The sequence below is a fragment of the Gobius niger genome, assembly GCF_951799975.1.
Source record: "Gobius niger genome assembly, chromosome: 10".
Taxonomy (NCBI): Eukaryota; Metazoa; Chordata; class Actinopteri; order Gobiiformes; family Gobiidae; genus Gobius; species Gobius niger.
In genome coordinates this window covers 3,942,800-3,960,397 of record NC_136861.1, presented here as the reverse complement: position 1 = coordinate 3,960,397, position 17,598 = coordinate 3,942,800, and the positions used below count along the sequence as shown (strand labels likewise).

General features: G+C 38.8%; 1 protein-coding gene across 1 annotated transcript; it reads right to left on the bottom strand.

The window, feature by feature from the left end:
• Nucleotides 1–1,329: 1,329 nt before the first annotated feature.
• Nucleotides 1,330–16,317, bottom strand: sgf29 (SAGA complex associated factor 29). Its single transcript, XM_079564579.1, has 10 exons — nucleotides 16,191–16,317; nucleotides 13,986–14,059; nucleotides 11,403–11,478; nucleotides 10,362–10,434; nucleotides 10,222–10,286; nucleotides 8,317–8,446; nucleotides 7,391–7,537; nucleotides 6,233–6,268; nucleotides 3,673–3,835; nucleotides 1,330–1,508 (listed from the first exon to the last, which is right to left on the bottom strand). Exons 2-10 carry the CDS (start codon nucleotides 14,049–14,051, stop codon nucleotides 1,392–1,394), a joined length of 873 nt encoding a protein of 290 aa, XP_079420705.1. The 5' UTR covers nucleotides 14,052–14,059; nucleotides 16,191–16,317; the 3' UTR covers nucleotides 1,330–1,391.
• Between the last annotated feature and the right edge of the window lie 1,281 nt (nucleotides 16,318–17,598).

The following is a 17,598-nucleotide window of genomic DNA, read 5'->3' as shown; positions in this document are numbered from 1 at the left end:
CAATCTGAAGAGCTTTTTAGACTTTGGGTCCCTGACTATAGACCCTTTAATTGTTTGTAAACAATCCGTGTTTAGCTGGTGGCAGGAAGTTAGATTCCTATCTATTTCCATCGGAGCTGTTGTCATGGTAACGATAAACAGCCCTCCGAACTTTGACCTCTGTTGTGAATAGAATCCAGGACAGTCCTACGCATGATCAAAGTAAATAACCGAAACGTACCTATTACTTTAGTTAAGAGTGCAGTCAGCAGAGGCTAACAGTGGAGCTAAATCTTAGCTCAAGCAAGAGCAACATTGCATTTAAATAATTTTACTGAAAAAGAAATAATAATATATGACATTTAGGGATGAGTGATTTGGCAAAAAAAAAAAAATCTTGATTTTTTTTTATATCAGTTTGGTTTTAATGGAAATCAATTTAAAAGGGTCTCCTGATCTTTCATATGAAGAAAACTGCTCAGAGTCCAGCTCATCTACATTTATATTAGATTCATAATATAGCTGCAAGAACATAAAGAAACATTTGTGTTTTAAATATCCCTTGTCTGCTCTCAAAAGTAAAACTTCTTAATAAGCCATGGAGTTTCCAAAAGCGTTTTACTTTTATCGAGCTCTGTCATTGACAACCGTCTCTCTGGAGATGCACAGAAAGGGGCGGAGTTAAGCGGAATCTAAGAGCAGAGTGACACTAATAAAACAGTCCCATGAGAACCAGGGGCGGACTGGTCATATGCAAAATCGACTTTTTCAAGCTTTACATCATGTTATTATGTCATTCCCTCATTAAAAACATGCCTGAAGTGTTGCCTTGGCACATTCACGTATTTTTGAGTAATCTGTAAAAACTCTGATGGCGGCCATTTTAGGGATAGGTTTGCCTGAGTCCTCCTAGGAACGCCCCCACCTCCTGGAGACGCCTCCGAGCTTTCGTCACCAGCCGAGTAACCAACCACTGCTCCTCAGCAGAACCCCCTCCCCACTGATGCCACAGACAGCGTGTGGAGGGGGCGTGTCTAAAGGCTCAGAGGTTCTTAAAGAGACAGAGACCTATTTCAAGACATTCACTACAGCCATTTTGAGAGAGACATTTTATACAAGGCAGTTATTCTAATTTACTGCATTTACAGACCAACAGAAGGTTTGCTCATCATTGTAGTGTGATATAGACTGGTGCTATGACTGAAAAAAGCAAATAATACCGTCGTGGACCTGCTCGTACCAGCAGAGGGCGCACTATCACGGTGTCACTGCAGCTTTCTGTGATTGTCTCTGGTTAATGTCAGGGAGGAGCCGCAAAGTGAAATAAATCCTCAAAGCCGATGCACTTTGTTCACATCTTTATCAACAGCAGATTTACATAATGACAGGGCGCGGCCAGCAGGGGGAGCCGCTCACTTCTTCTTGTTCTCTTTGCAGGCGACGACGTAGCGCTGAGCCACGTTCAGCGGCGGCGAGTATCCGTCTGCGTACGACGTGTCCTCGAACAAAACCGAGTAATCGTCCTGAGGCTGGAACAGACCGAGGACAAATCAGAAACGCTGGATACGTCACAAAACCTTTTCTAAACTTCCTTATTTACGAGGAACGCTTCGAACACGGCTTCTTACTCTGGTTTTAAGGATTTCATATTTTACAAATGATTTAAAACGGGCGAAAGAGCAGAAGAAAACAGTGCATCGGTCGCCGCGCCGCCATCTTTAACCTCTTAACTCCCGCCTGAACCGAGAGCATTTTCTCCAGTTCAGCTTTACCCAAATCCTGTAGGCCAGTGTCACGCCTCATTTGAAAGACCTACAAAACGCATCTAAATGGATCTTTTTCCCATCTTTTTTTGGGGGGGTATTCAACTCACTTTTGTAACTTTTCTGTCATTTTTTTGTCCACTTTTTGTCCTTTTTTGGGCTTTTTTTGGTCATTTTTTGTCACATTTTTGTCAATTTTTTGTTTATTTTTTTTGCTTTTTTGGGGTAATTTTTGTCACATTTTTGTCATTTTTACGTCACATTTTTGTCAATGTTTTCTCACTTTTTTGTTGTTTTTTGTCAATTTTTTGTCCTTTTTTTGGCCATTTTTTGTCAATTTTTTGTCAAATTTTTGTATTTTTTTGTAACATTTTGTCATTTTTTCATCAATTTTTCGTCACTTTTTTGTCACATCTTGTTTTCGTCTCAGTTTTGTTGCTATTTTCACAGCTTTTTTCCAGGAGCTTTTGGATTGGGGTAAAGCCAAACTGGAGAAAACGTGCTCGGTTCAGGTGGGAGTTAAGGAGTTAAAGGGCGGGATTTTTGACATAGGGCCTCATTTCCGAGTTATCCGGAGTTTCGTGGCGCAAGGCTAGTGCATGTCTATGGTATCAGCTAGCCTGCATTAAAAACAGTGTGACCCGCTCCACAGAGCACCTGAGGCAAATCACTAACACCAGACTAACCATATACATGTCTGTGTCCATAGAATCATTTATAATAACTTATATTTGAGCAGCATCAGCTTCGTGGTTGTATAAGCTACGCGGCGGCGGAGTGATCTGCTAGAAAATAGTCCCTCAAAATGCGATCATTCATGTGATGCAGGTCAGTTATATTCCAAACACACAGACATTTATATGGTGAGTCTGGTGTTAGAAGTGATTTTCCTCAGGTGCTCTGTGGAGCGGGTCACACTGTTTTTAATGCAGGCTAGCTGATACCATAGACATGCACTAGCCTTGCATTAGCCTAGCGCCACGAAACTCTTCAAACACAAGAACTGCATGAAATACAAAAAAAAATATCTCCAGAAATCAGCAACACTCTGGATAACTAGGAAATGAGGCCCTATGTCAAACATCCTGAAATATCCCTTTAACCCCTTAACTCCCACCTGAACCGAGCACGTTTTCTCCAGTTTGGCTTTACCCCAATCCAAAAGCTTCTGGAAAAAAGGTGAGAAAATAGCGACGAAACTGAGACGAAAACAATGATGACGATGTGACAAAAAAGTGAGAAAAACATTGACAAAGAAGGACAAAAATGACAAAGTGACAAAAAATATGAAAAATGTACAAAAAATTGACGAAAAAATGATGAAAAAGAGGCAAAAATGTCACAAAAAATTGACAATAAAGGACAACATTTTCAAAAAAATGACAAAAATGTGAGAAAAAATGTACGAAAAAAAGACAAAAAATGATGAAAGAGGCAAAAATGTCACAAAAATTTAAAAAAAAAAAAAGACAAAAAAACCGACTAAAATATGACTAAAAATGGACAAAAAAAATCACAAAAATTGACCAAAAAAATGATGGAAAAATGATGAACATGTGACAAAAAGTGACAAGAAATGTACTATTTGACAAAAAATTACAAAAAATTTACAAAAAAATGGAGAAAAAAATCTGATGCCGTGAGGAAAAAGATCCATTTAGATGAGTTTTGTAGGTCTTAGCTTTCAAATGAGGCGTGACACTGGCCTACAGGATTTGGGTAAAGCTGAACTGCAGAAAATGCTCTCGGTTCAGGCGGGAGTTAAGAGGTTAAGGCGAGACGCTGCAGGTGAAAGCATTTTAGAGCTGGTTTTCTCCTTAAGCTAAAAACGGGTTATTTTACATCGACCGCCTCATGAACCACAAACATCCCGCAGGACTCAGGGTGTGTGGTGGCGTGGGATCCGTGCGCCTCGTGTCTGCGTCCTCACCCGGTGTGGAGGCGCGTGGATCAGCGCTCTGTAGAAACACGTGGTCTGAGGATAAAGCGCCAGGACCAGCTGCTCTTTACTGAACAGAGCCTCGGGGTCCGTCTCGGGGTTGGCCTTCCACTGCGGCAGCGGGATGATGCGGCGCCGGCTCAGCGTGTGGCGCCTGAAACACACACACGGGGTCAGAAACACGGGTCAGAAACACGGAGACACGGGTCAGAAACACGGGTCAGAAACACAGATACGGTTCAGAAACACGGAGGGAAAAACGGAGGGAAAAAAAGAAAAAAATGGGGAGAAAAAAAAATAAAAATGTGGAAACTGAAATTTAGAGGGTGAGGAAAAATTGTAAAAATTAATAAATAAAAGAAAAAGAAAAAAATTGATAAATTGGGGGGGGGAAGAAAAAAAGAGAGGAAGAAAAAATTGGAAATCGGGCAGAAATTGAAATAGAAAGTAAAAAAGGCCAGAGAACACAGTGGAAAAAAAGAAATTGGGAAGATATGACAAATGTATGGAAGCTCGTTTCCGCCATTTAAAAAAAATAAAAGCCCAACAGGAAGTCGAAATTTCGAGATTTAAACTCGTAATTTCGAGATTTAAACTCGGAATTTCGAGTTTTTCAGATCCGTGATCATAGACGTCGGTTCGGCGGGACAGCGGAACCACTGGTGCAGATGTAAACAAACAGTCATGGAGGATTAGCTTCATCGTGTTGTGAACCGGAGCTACAGCAACTCTGGGACTTTTACAAAGACACAGAAGTGTTTATTTTACCTCAACACCCAGGATTAAAAGCAGTAACAAGAAAACGTATTAAAAATGTCTGTATCCACGATAGGAATGCGTTTAGGCCTTGATGATGCAGGGCATTCCCAAAGCTAATGCTACGATCGTAGCATTATGAACTTCGATGAACTTCGGATGATCATGATCAGGAGTAAATGGGAAATATGCATGAATAAAGTCAATAAACCCACCGTCTACATAAAGCATCCCTTTAACAACGATCACACACTGAGCCGGGCTGCTTGATTTTGCAGTTTATTACTCACACTTCATGTACAGTTGGCCGTAGCTGATTGCTTAGCACCTGCGGCTAACTAGCTTCTTAGCAGCTCTAGCATCCAGCTCCAATAATGGATCTTGTGGAATTAAGTATTTTACACTAAACACGTCAATAAAGCCGTAACCACATAATGCAGCCTTGAAGATTGTCACACACTGGGTCGGGATTGACGAATTGGTGGTTAATTGCACATGCTAACCGGGCAAACTAGCCATTGTCCACCGGCATCGCCCTTTTATCAAGCGGGGAGACCATAGGGGGGTCCAAAGGACATGGCAGAGGCAAAGAGGCACGAGTTTGCCCCAAACTAGCAGTTGTTTTTCAGGCATGATACGATTCCAAGATACGGCTCTGCCAGATCGAGCTCCACAGTTCAGACGCATCAGACAGTAAAGAGAACGGCAACAACATCCGGATTTTCAAAGGAAAATAGGTCTGACGTCTATGATTACGGATCTTCAAAAACTCGTAATTTTGAGATTTAAACTCGAAATTACGACTTTTAAAAGTCGTGATTTCGAGATTTAAACTCGTAGTATGAGTTTAAAACTTTTGTGTTTTAAACACGAAATTATGACTTTAAATCTCGTAATTTCGACTTCCTGTTGGGCTTTTATTTTTGAACATGGCGGAAACGGGCTTCCATACAAATGTGACAAAAAGGACCAAAAAAAAGACAAAAAAGTGACAAAAAAAGAAAAAAATTGACCAAAAATGACAAAAAAGACAAAAATGTGACAAAAATGCCAAAAAAATACCAAAAGAAATTACCAAAGATGACAAAAAAGTGACGAAAAAATAACAAAAATGTGACAAAAATGACAAAAAAGACAAAAAATACCAAAAGAAATGACAAAAAATGACAAAAAATGACAAAAAAAAGACCAAAAAAAAGACAAAATTGTGACAAAAAATGACAAGACTATGACAAAAAATTTACAAAAAAGTGACGAAAAAAGACAAAAAAGGACAAAAAATTGACAAAAAAAATGACGTAAAAGTGACGACACGGTTCAGAAACACGGAGACACGGACCAAAGCGCTGGCACAAAGACCAAAGCTCATCCGCCTCCAAACTATCCTTTCATGACCTTTCCTTTATTTCTCTCTTCCGTCCACGTCCAGAAATGTAAAGCGCTTTGGGTGATTATGTGAAAAGAACAAAACGGGAGGGAAACGGAAAAACATTGAGAAAATGTAGAAAATAAAGGGAGGACAAATTGAAAGAAGACTTTGGGGGTGACAGAAAATTGGGATGAAAAAAAAAGAGAAAAGTGGGAAAAAAATAATAGGAACATTAGGATCTCTGGAGATCGACTGTGACCCTGAGGCTGTCGATGTTCTTTCACAGTTTGGGTTCTTAAGTTGTTCTCCGTGCCAAGTCTGGACAGATTTGTACCAAAACATGTGTAACGGAGCTAAGTTTGTGGGAGAAAGGAGCCACCGCTTTGGTCCGGGACTGTATCTGAGCGTTAATCTGGAGGAACTCACTCTTTGCCTTCTTCATCGATGTCGTCCACTTCGTATCTGCAGGAGAAGAGATCTTTAGAAACACGGGACTGAGCAGAGTAAAACATGAAGAAGAAACAAGGTAAAAGTTTAAAGTCCTCATCATGAAGTCTGCCCTGGTGGTTTTAGATTCACAGAAAAGAATTAGACTCAAGTTTACTCTGGATTTTACCGTTTTTTATTATTCAAGAAACTTGACTGCGCGGATGTCGAGCTACTCCTGGTATTATTACGCCTCACAATATAGTTCCTTTTTATCCACTTAGAAAATCCACATTGTTTAACCCCTTAACTCCCACCTGAACCGAGCACATTTTCTCCAGTTTGGCTTTACCCCAATCCAAAAGCTTCTGGAAAAAAGGCTGTGAAAATAGTGACAGAACTGAGACGAAAACAATGATGGAAATGTGACAAAAAAGAGACGAAAAAATTGATGAAAAAGTGGCAAAAATGTCACAAAAATGTCACAAGAAAATGACAAAAAATTTACAAAATTGACCAAAAAAATGTGGCAATAAAATGACAAAAATGTGACAAAAAATGACAAAAATGTGACAAAAAATGACAAAAATGTGACAAAAAAATGCCAAAAAAATGACACAAATTTGATTTAAGAAATTATGAAAAAATGACAAAAATGAGACAAAAAAAAGACTAAAATGTGATACAAAAAATGACAAAAATGTGAAAAAAAAATGACAAAAATGTGAAAAAAAATGACAAAAATGTGACAAAAAAATGAAAAAATGTGACAAAAAATGACAAAAATGTGACAAAAAAAAATAAAAAAAAATGAAAAAAATAAAAAGTTACAAAACTGAATTGAATACCCAACAAAAAAATGATGGAAAAAAATCTGATGTGAGGAAAAAGGTCTTCTCGGTTCAGGCGGGAGTTAAGAGGCTAATTTTGTGTAATTATACTTTATAATGTAACACTTCATGTAACCATATTTAAATAGGGAAAACGTGGAAGAGCTTGGTAGCTTCTATCTGCACCTGGTTTGGAGCTATAGAGGAGAGGCTAAATGCTAACGTCATCTGTGTTTACGTGACTGAGGACACGCGTGAAGACCAGACAGGTACACATGAACTCGTGTGTAAAAACGGTGGCCTGTTCCTTTAAGGCGTTAGTTCTCACTTGTTGGTGCTGTGGCTGTAACTGACGACCTCCGCCAGGATCCACTGCTCGTCTCCGTCCACGGCTTTGACTCGAGCGGCCACTTTGTCTCCCTGCTTCGCCACGTAGTCCGAGCTGGCGGGAGTCGCTCCGCACAGAGGAGGAGGGCTGCAGAGACAACCAGGAGGAGGAGGAGGAGAGGAGGCTTTAGGCACAAGAGCGGTTAAGAAATCCAGTTTTTTTTTACAGACAGCGCTCTTGGCCAGAGTTTAAAAGCTGGACATATTGAGGCAGTAGCTAAGACCTACAACACTGATCTAAACTCTTACCACACCTCTCCAACGAGAAAAGGAATTGGTGGCCCCCAGACTGGGTATTTTATCGGTGATAGCCTGGCTAGCTGTTTTGCTGCGTTTGTCGCTTTTTTCATCACTTTTTAGTCGTGTTTTTCTTGCTTTTTTCTTGTGTTATTGTTGCTTTTCCGGCATGTTTTTGTCTCATGTTTTTGTTGCATATTCATCTCTTTCTTTTGACGCTTTTTTCAAGTTTTTCGTTGCTTTTTGTCCCCTTTGTGTCATATTTTCATAACTGTTTTGTCACCACTTGTTGCTTTTTTGCTGTGTTTTTGTTGTCTCTTCGTTGCGATACGATTTGTATTTTGTATATTTTATTTTGCATAATTTTTCTTACCGTTTTTTGTTTTGGAATCTACTGATAGTTGTCTTTCACACGAGCTCTAATAAAGCGCCCCCTGCTGTCACAAAGACGTATAGTTTATCTGTCACTTATTGAAGGATAAGTTGATAAAGTAATTACTGTGACATTGTGAATTTCTTCCTTCTAATTGTAGAACTCGTGTGGAGACTGGACCATATTAACCACACCTTTAAGTAAATCCTGAAAGATCTAATGTCTGATGAAAGAAGGAAAACCAGGACTGGACTGACCTCTCTCCGGGTTTTCCGATCCACAGCGGGAGTGTCATGGCCGACTGCTGCAGCAGCGTCATCAGGACGCCGCGGCGCATGGTTTTCCTGGGAGGATCACTGTCGCTGTAAACGCCCGCCATCTTCGCCGCTGCAGAGACAGAACAACGTCAAACCGAGAACCAACAAACAAAGATCAGGGAAAACAGAAGGACATTTCTGTGTCTCTGCCGCTGACTCGTATCGGCCGCTGACTCGAATCGGCCGCTGACTCGTATCGGCCGCTGACTCGTATCGGCCGCTGACTCGTATCGGCCGCTGACTCGTATCGGCCGCTGACTCGTATCGGCCGCTGACTCGTATCGGCCGCTGACTCGTATCGGCCGCTGACTCGTATCGGCCGCTGACTCGAATCGGCCGCTGACTCGTATCGGCCGCTGACTCGTATCGGCCGCTGACTCGTATCGGCCGCTGACTCGTATCGGCCGCTGACTCGTATCGGCCGCTGACTCGTATCGGCCGCTGACTCGTATCGGCCGCTGACTCGTATCGGCCGCTGACTCGTATCGGCCGCTGACTCGTATCGGCCGCTGACTCGTATCGGCCGCTGACTCGAATCGGCCGCTGACTCGAATCGGCCGCTGCTCCGACATTATCACATGACGTCCTCGAATCAGAAAGGCTTCAACTAAACCTGTTTGAAAAGTAGCTCAGAACTCAGGGCCACTGTCGAAAAACAGGCAACTCAACACCTGACAAAAACTCAATGAAAATCAAGTAAAAACTTAATAAAAATCTAATAAAAACAATAAATATCAGATTTAAAAAATAAAAATGAGACAAAAAAAAAAAATCAGATAAAAAACTCAATAAAAATCAGATAAAAAACTCAATAAAATTCACATTAAAAAACTCAATAAAAATCACATAAAAAAAACTCAATACAAATCAGATTAAAAAACTCAATAAAAATCACATAAAAAAGCTCAATAAAAATCTGATTAAAAAACTCAATAAAAATCTGATTAAAAAACTCAATAAAAAACAGATAAAAAACTCAATAAAAATCACATAAAAAACTCAATAAAAATCACATTAAAAAACTCAATAAAATTCACATTAAAAAACTCAATAAAAATCACATAAAAAAAACTCAATACAAATCAGATTAAAAAACTCAATAAAAATCACATAAAAAAGCTCAATAAAAATCTGATTAAAAAACTCAATAAAAATCTGATTAAAAAACTCAATAAAAATCACATAAAAAACTCAATAAAAATCACATTAAAAAAACTCAATAAAAATCACATAAAAAAAAACTCAATAAAAATCACATTAAAAAAAACTCAATAAAAATCAGATAAAAAACTCGATAAAAATCACATAAAAAAGCTCAATAAAAATCACATAAAAAAAACTCAATAAAAATCACATTAAAAAAAACTCAATAAAAATCAGATAAAAAACTCAATTAAAATCAGATAAAAAACTCAATAAAAATCAGATAAAAAACTCAATAAAAATCACATTAAAAAACTCAATAAAAATCACATAAAAAACTCAATACAAATCAGGTTAAATAAACTCAATAAAAATCAGGATAAAAAACTCAATTAAAAAAAACTCAATAAAAATCTGATTCAAAAACTCAATAAAAATCAGATAAAAAAAACTCAATAAAAATCAGATTAAAAAAAATCAATAAAACTTAAATAAAAATCCAATAAAAACGTAATAAAATTCAGTAAAAAACAAAATCAGATAAAAACTCGATGTAATTTCAACACAGACAATTGCTTTCAACATACTGTATTTTCCTAGTAAGTCATTAAGCCCCAGAATCCCAACACTGGTCTGAGGTTCTCCCAAACTTAAAGGAGTTTTCAGTTCCTCTCCTGTGATCGAGCTTCGGGGTTTTCTTACCGATCCGTCGCTCCTCCATTAACGACTTGATTTCTGCAATCTTGTCCAGAGCATGTCGTAGGATACTGAAAACAGAAAGGACCGTTTGGAAAGATGATCTTCAGCTGACCGTGAGGAAGCTTCTCCTCCCTGGAACTGACCTGCACTCCGCCTCTGCGTCCGCCTTGGCCGTGGTGTAAAGCCCTCGGAGCTTCGTTCGATAATACGGCGACGCTGGAGCAAAGACAAAAGGGCAAAACGTCACTAAAGTCTTCATCGGACTGACATCGACACGTTTCTTCTCAAACTCAGCCAAAAACAAAGAACAGGACTTGAACATGTGGAAAAGTTCAGTTTAACCTCTTAGCTCACGCCTGAACCGAGAGGATCTTTTTCCTCACGTCATCAGATTTTTTTTTCATCATTTTTTTGTGGGGTATTCAACTCATTTTTTAAACTTTTTTGTCACATTTTTCTTCAAATTTTTTTGGTTAAATTTTTATCACATTTTTGTCATTTTTTTGGTCACATTTTTGTCCATTTTTTGTCCATTTTTTATTATTTTTTTGTCATTTTTGGTCACATTTTTTTAAATTTTTTGTCAATTTGTTATTAATTTTTTTTGTCATTTTTGGTCACATTTTTGTCATTTTTGGTCACATTTTTGTCATTTTTTTTCATCCATTTTTCATCAATGTTTTTTGTCATTTTTTGTCACATTTTCATCAATTTTTTTGGCACATTTTGGTCATTTTTTTTAGCACATTCTCTGGTCACATTTTTGTCATTTTTTCATCAATTTTCTGTCATTTTTTCGTCATATTTTTATCTCTTTTTTTGTCCAATTTTTATCACATTTTTGTCATTTTTTTCATACATTTTTTTAAATCTTTTTTTTTATTGTTTTTTTGGTAAATTTTTTATCACATTTTGTCACATTTTTGTCATTTTTTCATCCATTTTTATCAATTTTTTGTAATTTTTTTGGTCACGTTTTTGTCATTTTTTTTTGTCACATTTTGTTGCTATTTTCTCACCTTTTTTCCAGAAGCTTTTGGACTGGGGTAAAGCCAAACTGGAGAAAATGTGCTCGGTTCAGGTGGGAGTTAAGGGGTTAATTACGGAGGACATTACATCACCTGGACTTTAGACTTTTCTCATTGTGACCGTATGAAAGTATAAAGCGTGAACATGGGCCTTACTCTTGTTCTCCGTCTGCATCCGCTCGTGCGTCTTCTGGATGTTCAGCAGGTTGTGTTCACTGCGAGATCTTTCCTCCTGAAAACAAAGGCAGTTATTTCTTTATACGACAAGAACGTGGCAATTCAACATCATACTTTTACGCTGTTGAACCTGAGGCTAGCAAACTGTAGCTCAGGGGTCGGCAGGTTTTCTTGGTGGAGCCGATTTTCTTTATTGTAAAAGGACCAAGGGCCGAACCTGACAATTTTATCCAAAAGTAAAGCACCATTTTTCTACAGTTGCCAGAGCTGTGCATCATTTATGACCTCATTTGGTGTTTCCTGTTTGGAAAGTTTGAAGTCATTGACAGAGTTTCTCACATTTTTACAGTGCTTAACCCCCTGCCTTAAACAAGCACATCTTCTCCAGTTCAGCTTTACCTAAATCTAAAAGCTTCTCAACTGGAGCTCACAGCCTATAGGTGTAACGCCTCATTTAACCTCTTAACTCCCACCTGAACGGATCCCATTTTCTCCAGTTTGGCTTTACCCCAATCAAAAAGCTTCTTGGGAAAAAAGCACCAAAACAGCCACGAAAAATGAGAAGAAAAGAAAGGAAAGATGGAAAAGAAAGGATGTAAACGCGACAAACGTGACAAAAATGTGACAAAAATGTGACAAAAATTCAACAAAAATGTGACAAAAATTCAACAAAAATGTCACAAAAATTCAACAAAAATGTGACAAAAATTCAACAAAAATGTCACAAAAATTCAACAAAAATGTGACAAAAATGTGACAAAAATTCAACAAAAATGTCACAAAAATTCAACAAAAATGTCACAAAAATTCAACAAAAATGTGACAAAAATTCAACAAAAATGTCACAAAAATTCAACAAAAATTCAACAAAAATGTGACAAAAATTCAACAAAAATGTCACAAAAATTCAACAAAAATGTGACAAAAATTCAACAAAAATGTCACAAAAATTCAACAAAAATTCAACAAAAATTCAACAAAAATGTGACAAAAATTCAACAAAAATGTGACAAAAATTCAACAAAGATGTCACAAAAATGAAAAAAAAAGAAAGAAAGAAAACATACAAAAGGTGACACAACACAGCAACAATGCGAGGACAAAGATCAGTTTTGTGGGTCTTAGCTTTCAAATGAGGTGTTTCACAGGCCTATATAACAGCCAAAGAGGACAGAATGCATTTGGTTCAGGCGGGTGGTAAGAGGTTAAGATTAAACCCTAAACGATTAAAGTACTTCTGATTTGTATAATAATATTTCTCAAAATCATCTTGAGGGCCAAAGGTTCTGTGCTGGAGGGCCGGATTTGGCCCCCGGGCCTGACGCTGCAGTGGAGTCTCTTACACCTGGGCCCCACGAACTGAAACTTTTATGTTTGACTTTAGAATCCAGACAAATATGCTGAAGTGCAGGATCATTTTACGTCTGAAAATAATGAATGGTGCCTTAACTGTTTTCAATAGAAATGTAAAGCTCATATTTGATTAACAGTAGCTAACCTAGCTGCTCACTCTCCTCTACTTCCCATTTATCAAACGTTTTGTTTTGGCCAAAAACGTTGAAATTAACCCCTTAACTCCCACCTGAACGGAGCACATTTTCTCCAGTTTGGCTTTACCCCAATCCAAAAGCTTCTGGAAAAAAGCTGTGAAAATAGCAACAAAACTGAGACGAAAACAATGATGGAAATGTGACAAAAAAGTGAGAAAACATTGACAAAAAAGTGATGGAAAATGGATGAAAAAGTGGCAAAAAATTCACAAAAAATTGACAAAAAAAAAGACAAAAATGTGACAAAAAATGACAAAAATTTAATAAAAATTTGACAAAAAAATAAATAAAAAATTGCTAAAAAATTTACGAAAAAATGACCAAAATGTGACAAAAATGTGACCAAAAAATGACAAAATTTGACCAAAAAAATACAAAAAATGACAAAAATGTGACGAAAAAACCCCCCCAAAAGTGACAAAAAAATGACAAAAATGTGAGAAATATTTGACCAGAAAATGATAAAAATTTGATAAAAAATTGACGAAAATGTGAAAAAAATGTGAAGAAAAAAAATACAAAAATGTGACAAAAAATGACAAAAATGTGACAAAAAATGACAAAAAATGTATAAAAAAATGTGATTAAAATTTGACAAAAAAATGACAAAAAGTTACAAAAATTAGTATCCAACAAAAAAAAAAGATGGAAAAAAAATCTGATGACGCAAGGAAAAGATCCTCTCGGTTCAGGCGGGAGTTAAGAGGTTAAACAACAATATCCATCTCATACGTTCCTGTCCGTCACTAATGAAGAGTTTATCTGTGTTTATGCGTTGCTATGGCGATGCCACAGCGGAGTGACATCCCAGTGATTTAACTACCGGACTACGTGTGCGGTTATACCAAAATAATGCACCAGCCAATCTGAACCGAGTATTCACCCAGACCATGGTACAACATCATTATAATACAAACACAATGGCATTTCAGTAACCAGGTGTTAGGCGAACATTTGACGAGTCTTGACACAAGAACAAAGAGGATCATAAAGAAGAATGGGCTTCACTCACCTGTGTTTGCTTTATGAGCTGGTGCAGCTCTGAGAGAAGCTCCACAATCTTTGGATCCGCAGACATTTTCTTCTCTGTAAAAACATGAACAAGACAGTATGATAAACGTCCCTGGAAACACCGGCAGCTCCATGGAGACCCTGCTCATGGGTTGGTTGGTTTATTTATTATACATTTAGGAGTTGTCGTTCATATTCACAAAGGCAACATTCTTCCTCGAACTCAGACAGTTTCAGTCGTTGATTTTAGGATGAATTCAGGTAGTTTTCATTTGTGACTTTGCTCTTGTCCACGGTGATACACTCTTCTTTCTTTATGTAAAATGTGGACGTTTGTGTGTTGATTTTGCGGGGTGGACAAGAACACGTTTTGGAGGTTACGCTGCAAAAAGTAATTCACTAGATTACCGTAAATTCTTTAATACTGGCCTGTATTCCATTAGCGGCCGGGTCTCTGACAGAGGCCGGGTTCGAGGCTGGCGGAGGCAAATTAAAGCCGGTCGCTTTTATTAGAAACTATAACAGTAGAAATATTCCCCATGTTAGGAATTTGTCTCATACTGGTGTGAATGAAAACTCGCGTGCAGGAAGTAACAAACGGGAACCCGGGCCGAGGGGGACGCTGCGGAGGAGCTGATCCGAGCGTAACTTTGACACAGATTTAGACACTTTTCAAACCTCCTGTGACCATATTTGGAAACAGGGCAAATGCTGTGTGACCCTCCAGGGTTTTAATAAAGTCTCCATCGCGTCTTCAAAGCACGTCCAGCTGCTCCGTGTGCAGGTCAGTCCCACGCCTCAAAATAACTCCTCCCATCAGCGCGAGCGTCTCGTCTTCTCTCGGGTCAGTCTCATGATCGATCACAAACACAAACGCTCCGTCTAAACTCGCCTTTTACACAAGATAACAACAAATAATCCGGTCCGCGGTAAAAACGAAACAGAAACCTGCAGTGACACTGATGTCAAAGCTCCGCTAACAGCAACGAAACACTTCCTGTTGTCCCGACAAAATAAAAGGCGTCAATGTTCCAGCCGCTGGGAGAGTGTTTGAAATGTTCATTAATAAATGAACCTAATATTTTAGGTGCAAATGGACACAAATCTCGTTTTTCATCGTTTTCCTGGTCGTCCGTTTTGCTCAAATACAAATAAAGGCCTGTCTCTAACTGTGGCCTGGTTCCAATAAAGGCCTGGTCCCAGATGCCCTTGAGTAAATAAAGGCCCCGGCCTCTATTAGAGCATTTACGGTAGTATAAAAGTCTCAATTTGAGCATAATTATCTGAATTTGAGATGCTTTGACGTGGAAAGATGTAGATGGACACAGATTATTTCACTTGTTTACAGATGTTTCTGACTCGTTTCAATACATTTTGTCCTTATTTCAAGTCATTTTCTTTGCCAGTGGGGAAAGAACATGGGTCTTATCTCATTGGCAGTTTTACTTTCTTATTTCAAGTGAGATTTACATTAGAACTAGTCATAAACATCCTCAAAAGAGCAAAACAAACTTGGTCAGATCCGGAAAAAAGTCTAAATGAGTGAAAACTGCTTAAAACAAGAAACATTTCCTCGATTCAAGACATTTCAGCCAATGTTTCATAATTACTTTTTGAGGTTATGTTCCGTCATTTGCGACACTGTTGTTTCCTGTGGGATTACTTTATCCTGCTCCAGTTCTACAAAATTTCTGTTTTAGTCTCCATAAAAGGAACCAGAACTGAACCGGACATAAACGCAGTCTCTAACTTTACAATGAACCAAATAAAGCCTTTAATCAGAACGAAAATCAGTCTGAAAAAGAATTTAATCAGGACAAAACAAACATGTGGGAGCGCCATTTAGTCCGAGCTCCAGTAAATATTTGACTCTTTTAAAGGCCGTCCTTGCATTGTTTTATGGTGTTATAAGTTATAATTTCCAGTTGGATCTTTGAGGGTGATAGAGCAAAGTGTTTTCCACATAATAAACAAATAACACGGAGTTTGTTCACATTTTTACATCAGTTATTCCGTCCGCTCGTTTTCTTGCTTTGCTTCCATTGAATCCCAGCTAATGTGGCTAACATGCTACAGGCTACAAACACGGGGCATTTCTTTCCGTAATTACGTAAATAACTCGCACAGATGAGCGCATGAGTCTGGTTTCGGTTTGTTAGTTAGATCGTGTTCACGGCTGCGTAAAACCGTCACTTTAAATACTCACCCGCGGAGTTTTGTGCTGCTTTAGAAGAAAGCTAACGTTAGCCGCTCGGGTTAGCCGCTTCTTCTTCGTGATAAACAGCACACGGTTTCGCGCTGTACACTGCCCCCACGAGGCTGAGGGTGACAACAGCAAGGCTGCCTGTGAAACCATCAAATCACAGCCTCTAAGCTCTAACACCAGCAACTGACTCCTCAACCTTTCATGGGTCGACTGTTAGATCTGTGTAGCAATAGGAATTGCTTATTTATGTTTGGTTCCTACCCGGACAGAGAAGAGTGTGACACGCACCTGGAGAAATGTGTCTGCCGTATGTTGAATGGCAACAGTTAAATAAAAGTTCCCTGTGAGTAGGGTAATGCTCAACCGTCCAGTTTGTATACTCACTGAAGGACAGAACAAGCTGAAACATTGTGGCAGCGGATCGTTTTGAGCGGTATGGACAGCGCTAGTACCGCAAAACGGAGATTTTTTGAATGAAGCTACAGAAAGCTACGCGCCGTTAGCATAGCAGCGCGCTACACGGCATGACCACTGAGCAGACGGAGAATTCAAACACAAAAGGTACGAGGATGGAAGGATTAAAACCCCCTCAACAGTGGTGTATGGACTCTGCGCATCTTGCCAAATCATGGAAGACCTGGAAGGAAGAGTTTACGCTGTATATCGAGTTAGCGATGCCGGACGCAGAAGAAGTGGCGCGGGTCAAACTTTTCTACTACCTCATCGGAGAACGGGGCAGAGAGCTTTGTGGAACGCTAATAGGCTCAGATGCAAGAGTGACTGTTTCCAGTTTGATCGCTAAGCTGGATGGTCATTGCAACCCCAAAGTGAATGAAACAGTGGAAAGGTACAGATTTTTTGCACGAAACCAATCTCCAGGAGAATCAATTGACAAATATGTGACCGACTTGAGAACGCTGGCAAGTACCTGCAACTTTGGGCAATTGAAAGATTCGCTTATAAGAGACAGGATTGTTTGCGGCTCACACAGCTCAAGTTGGAGAGAGAGACTACTCAGAGAAGAGAATCTAGATCTGGACAAATGTTTACATATTTGCAGGTCAATGGAGATTTCACGTGAGTACAGCAAAGCAATAGAAGGACATGGCGCAGAAGACGTACATGCTGTGAAACATACAACTAGAAAATACAGGAGCAATGAGATATCTTGCAAGTACTGTGGGAAAACACATGAAAGGCTCAAGCAAAAGTGCCCAGCTTTTGGGAAAAAATGCAAGAAATGCGGCAAAGACAATCATTTTGCAGTGACATGCAGAAGCAAAACTGGTATGAAAGAATACAAGAAAACAGTTCACACAGTAGCAGAAACTGATTCGGATTCATGTGAAGAGATAATGACAGTCACAGCAGTAACAGCAAAGGCAGCAGAAGTGAACCAGATCATAGA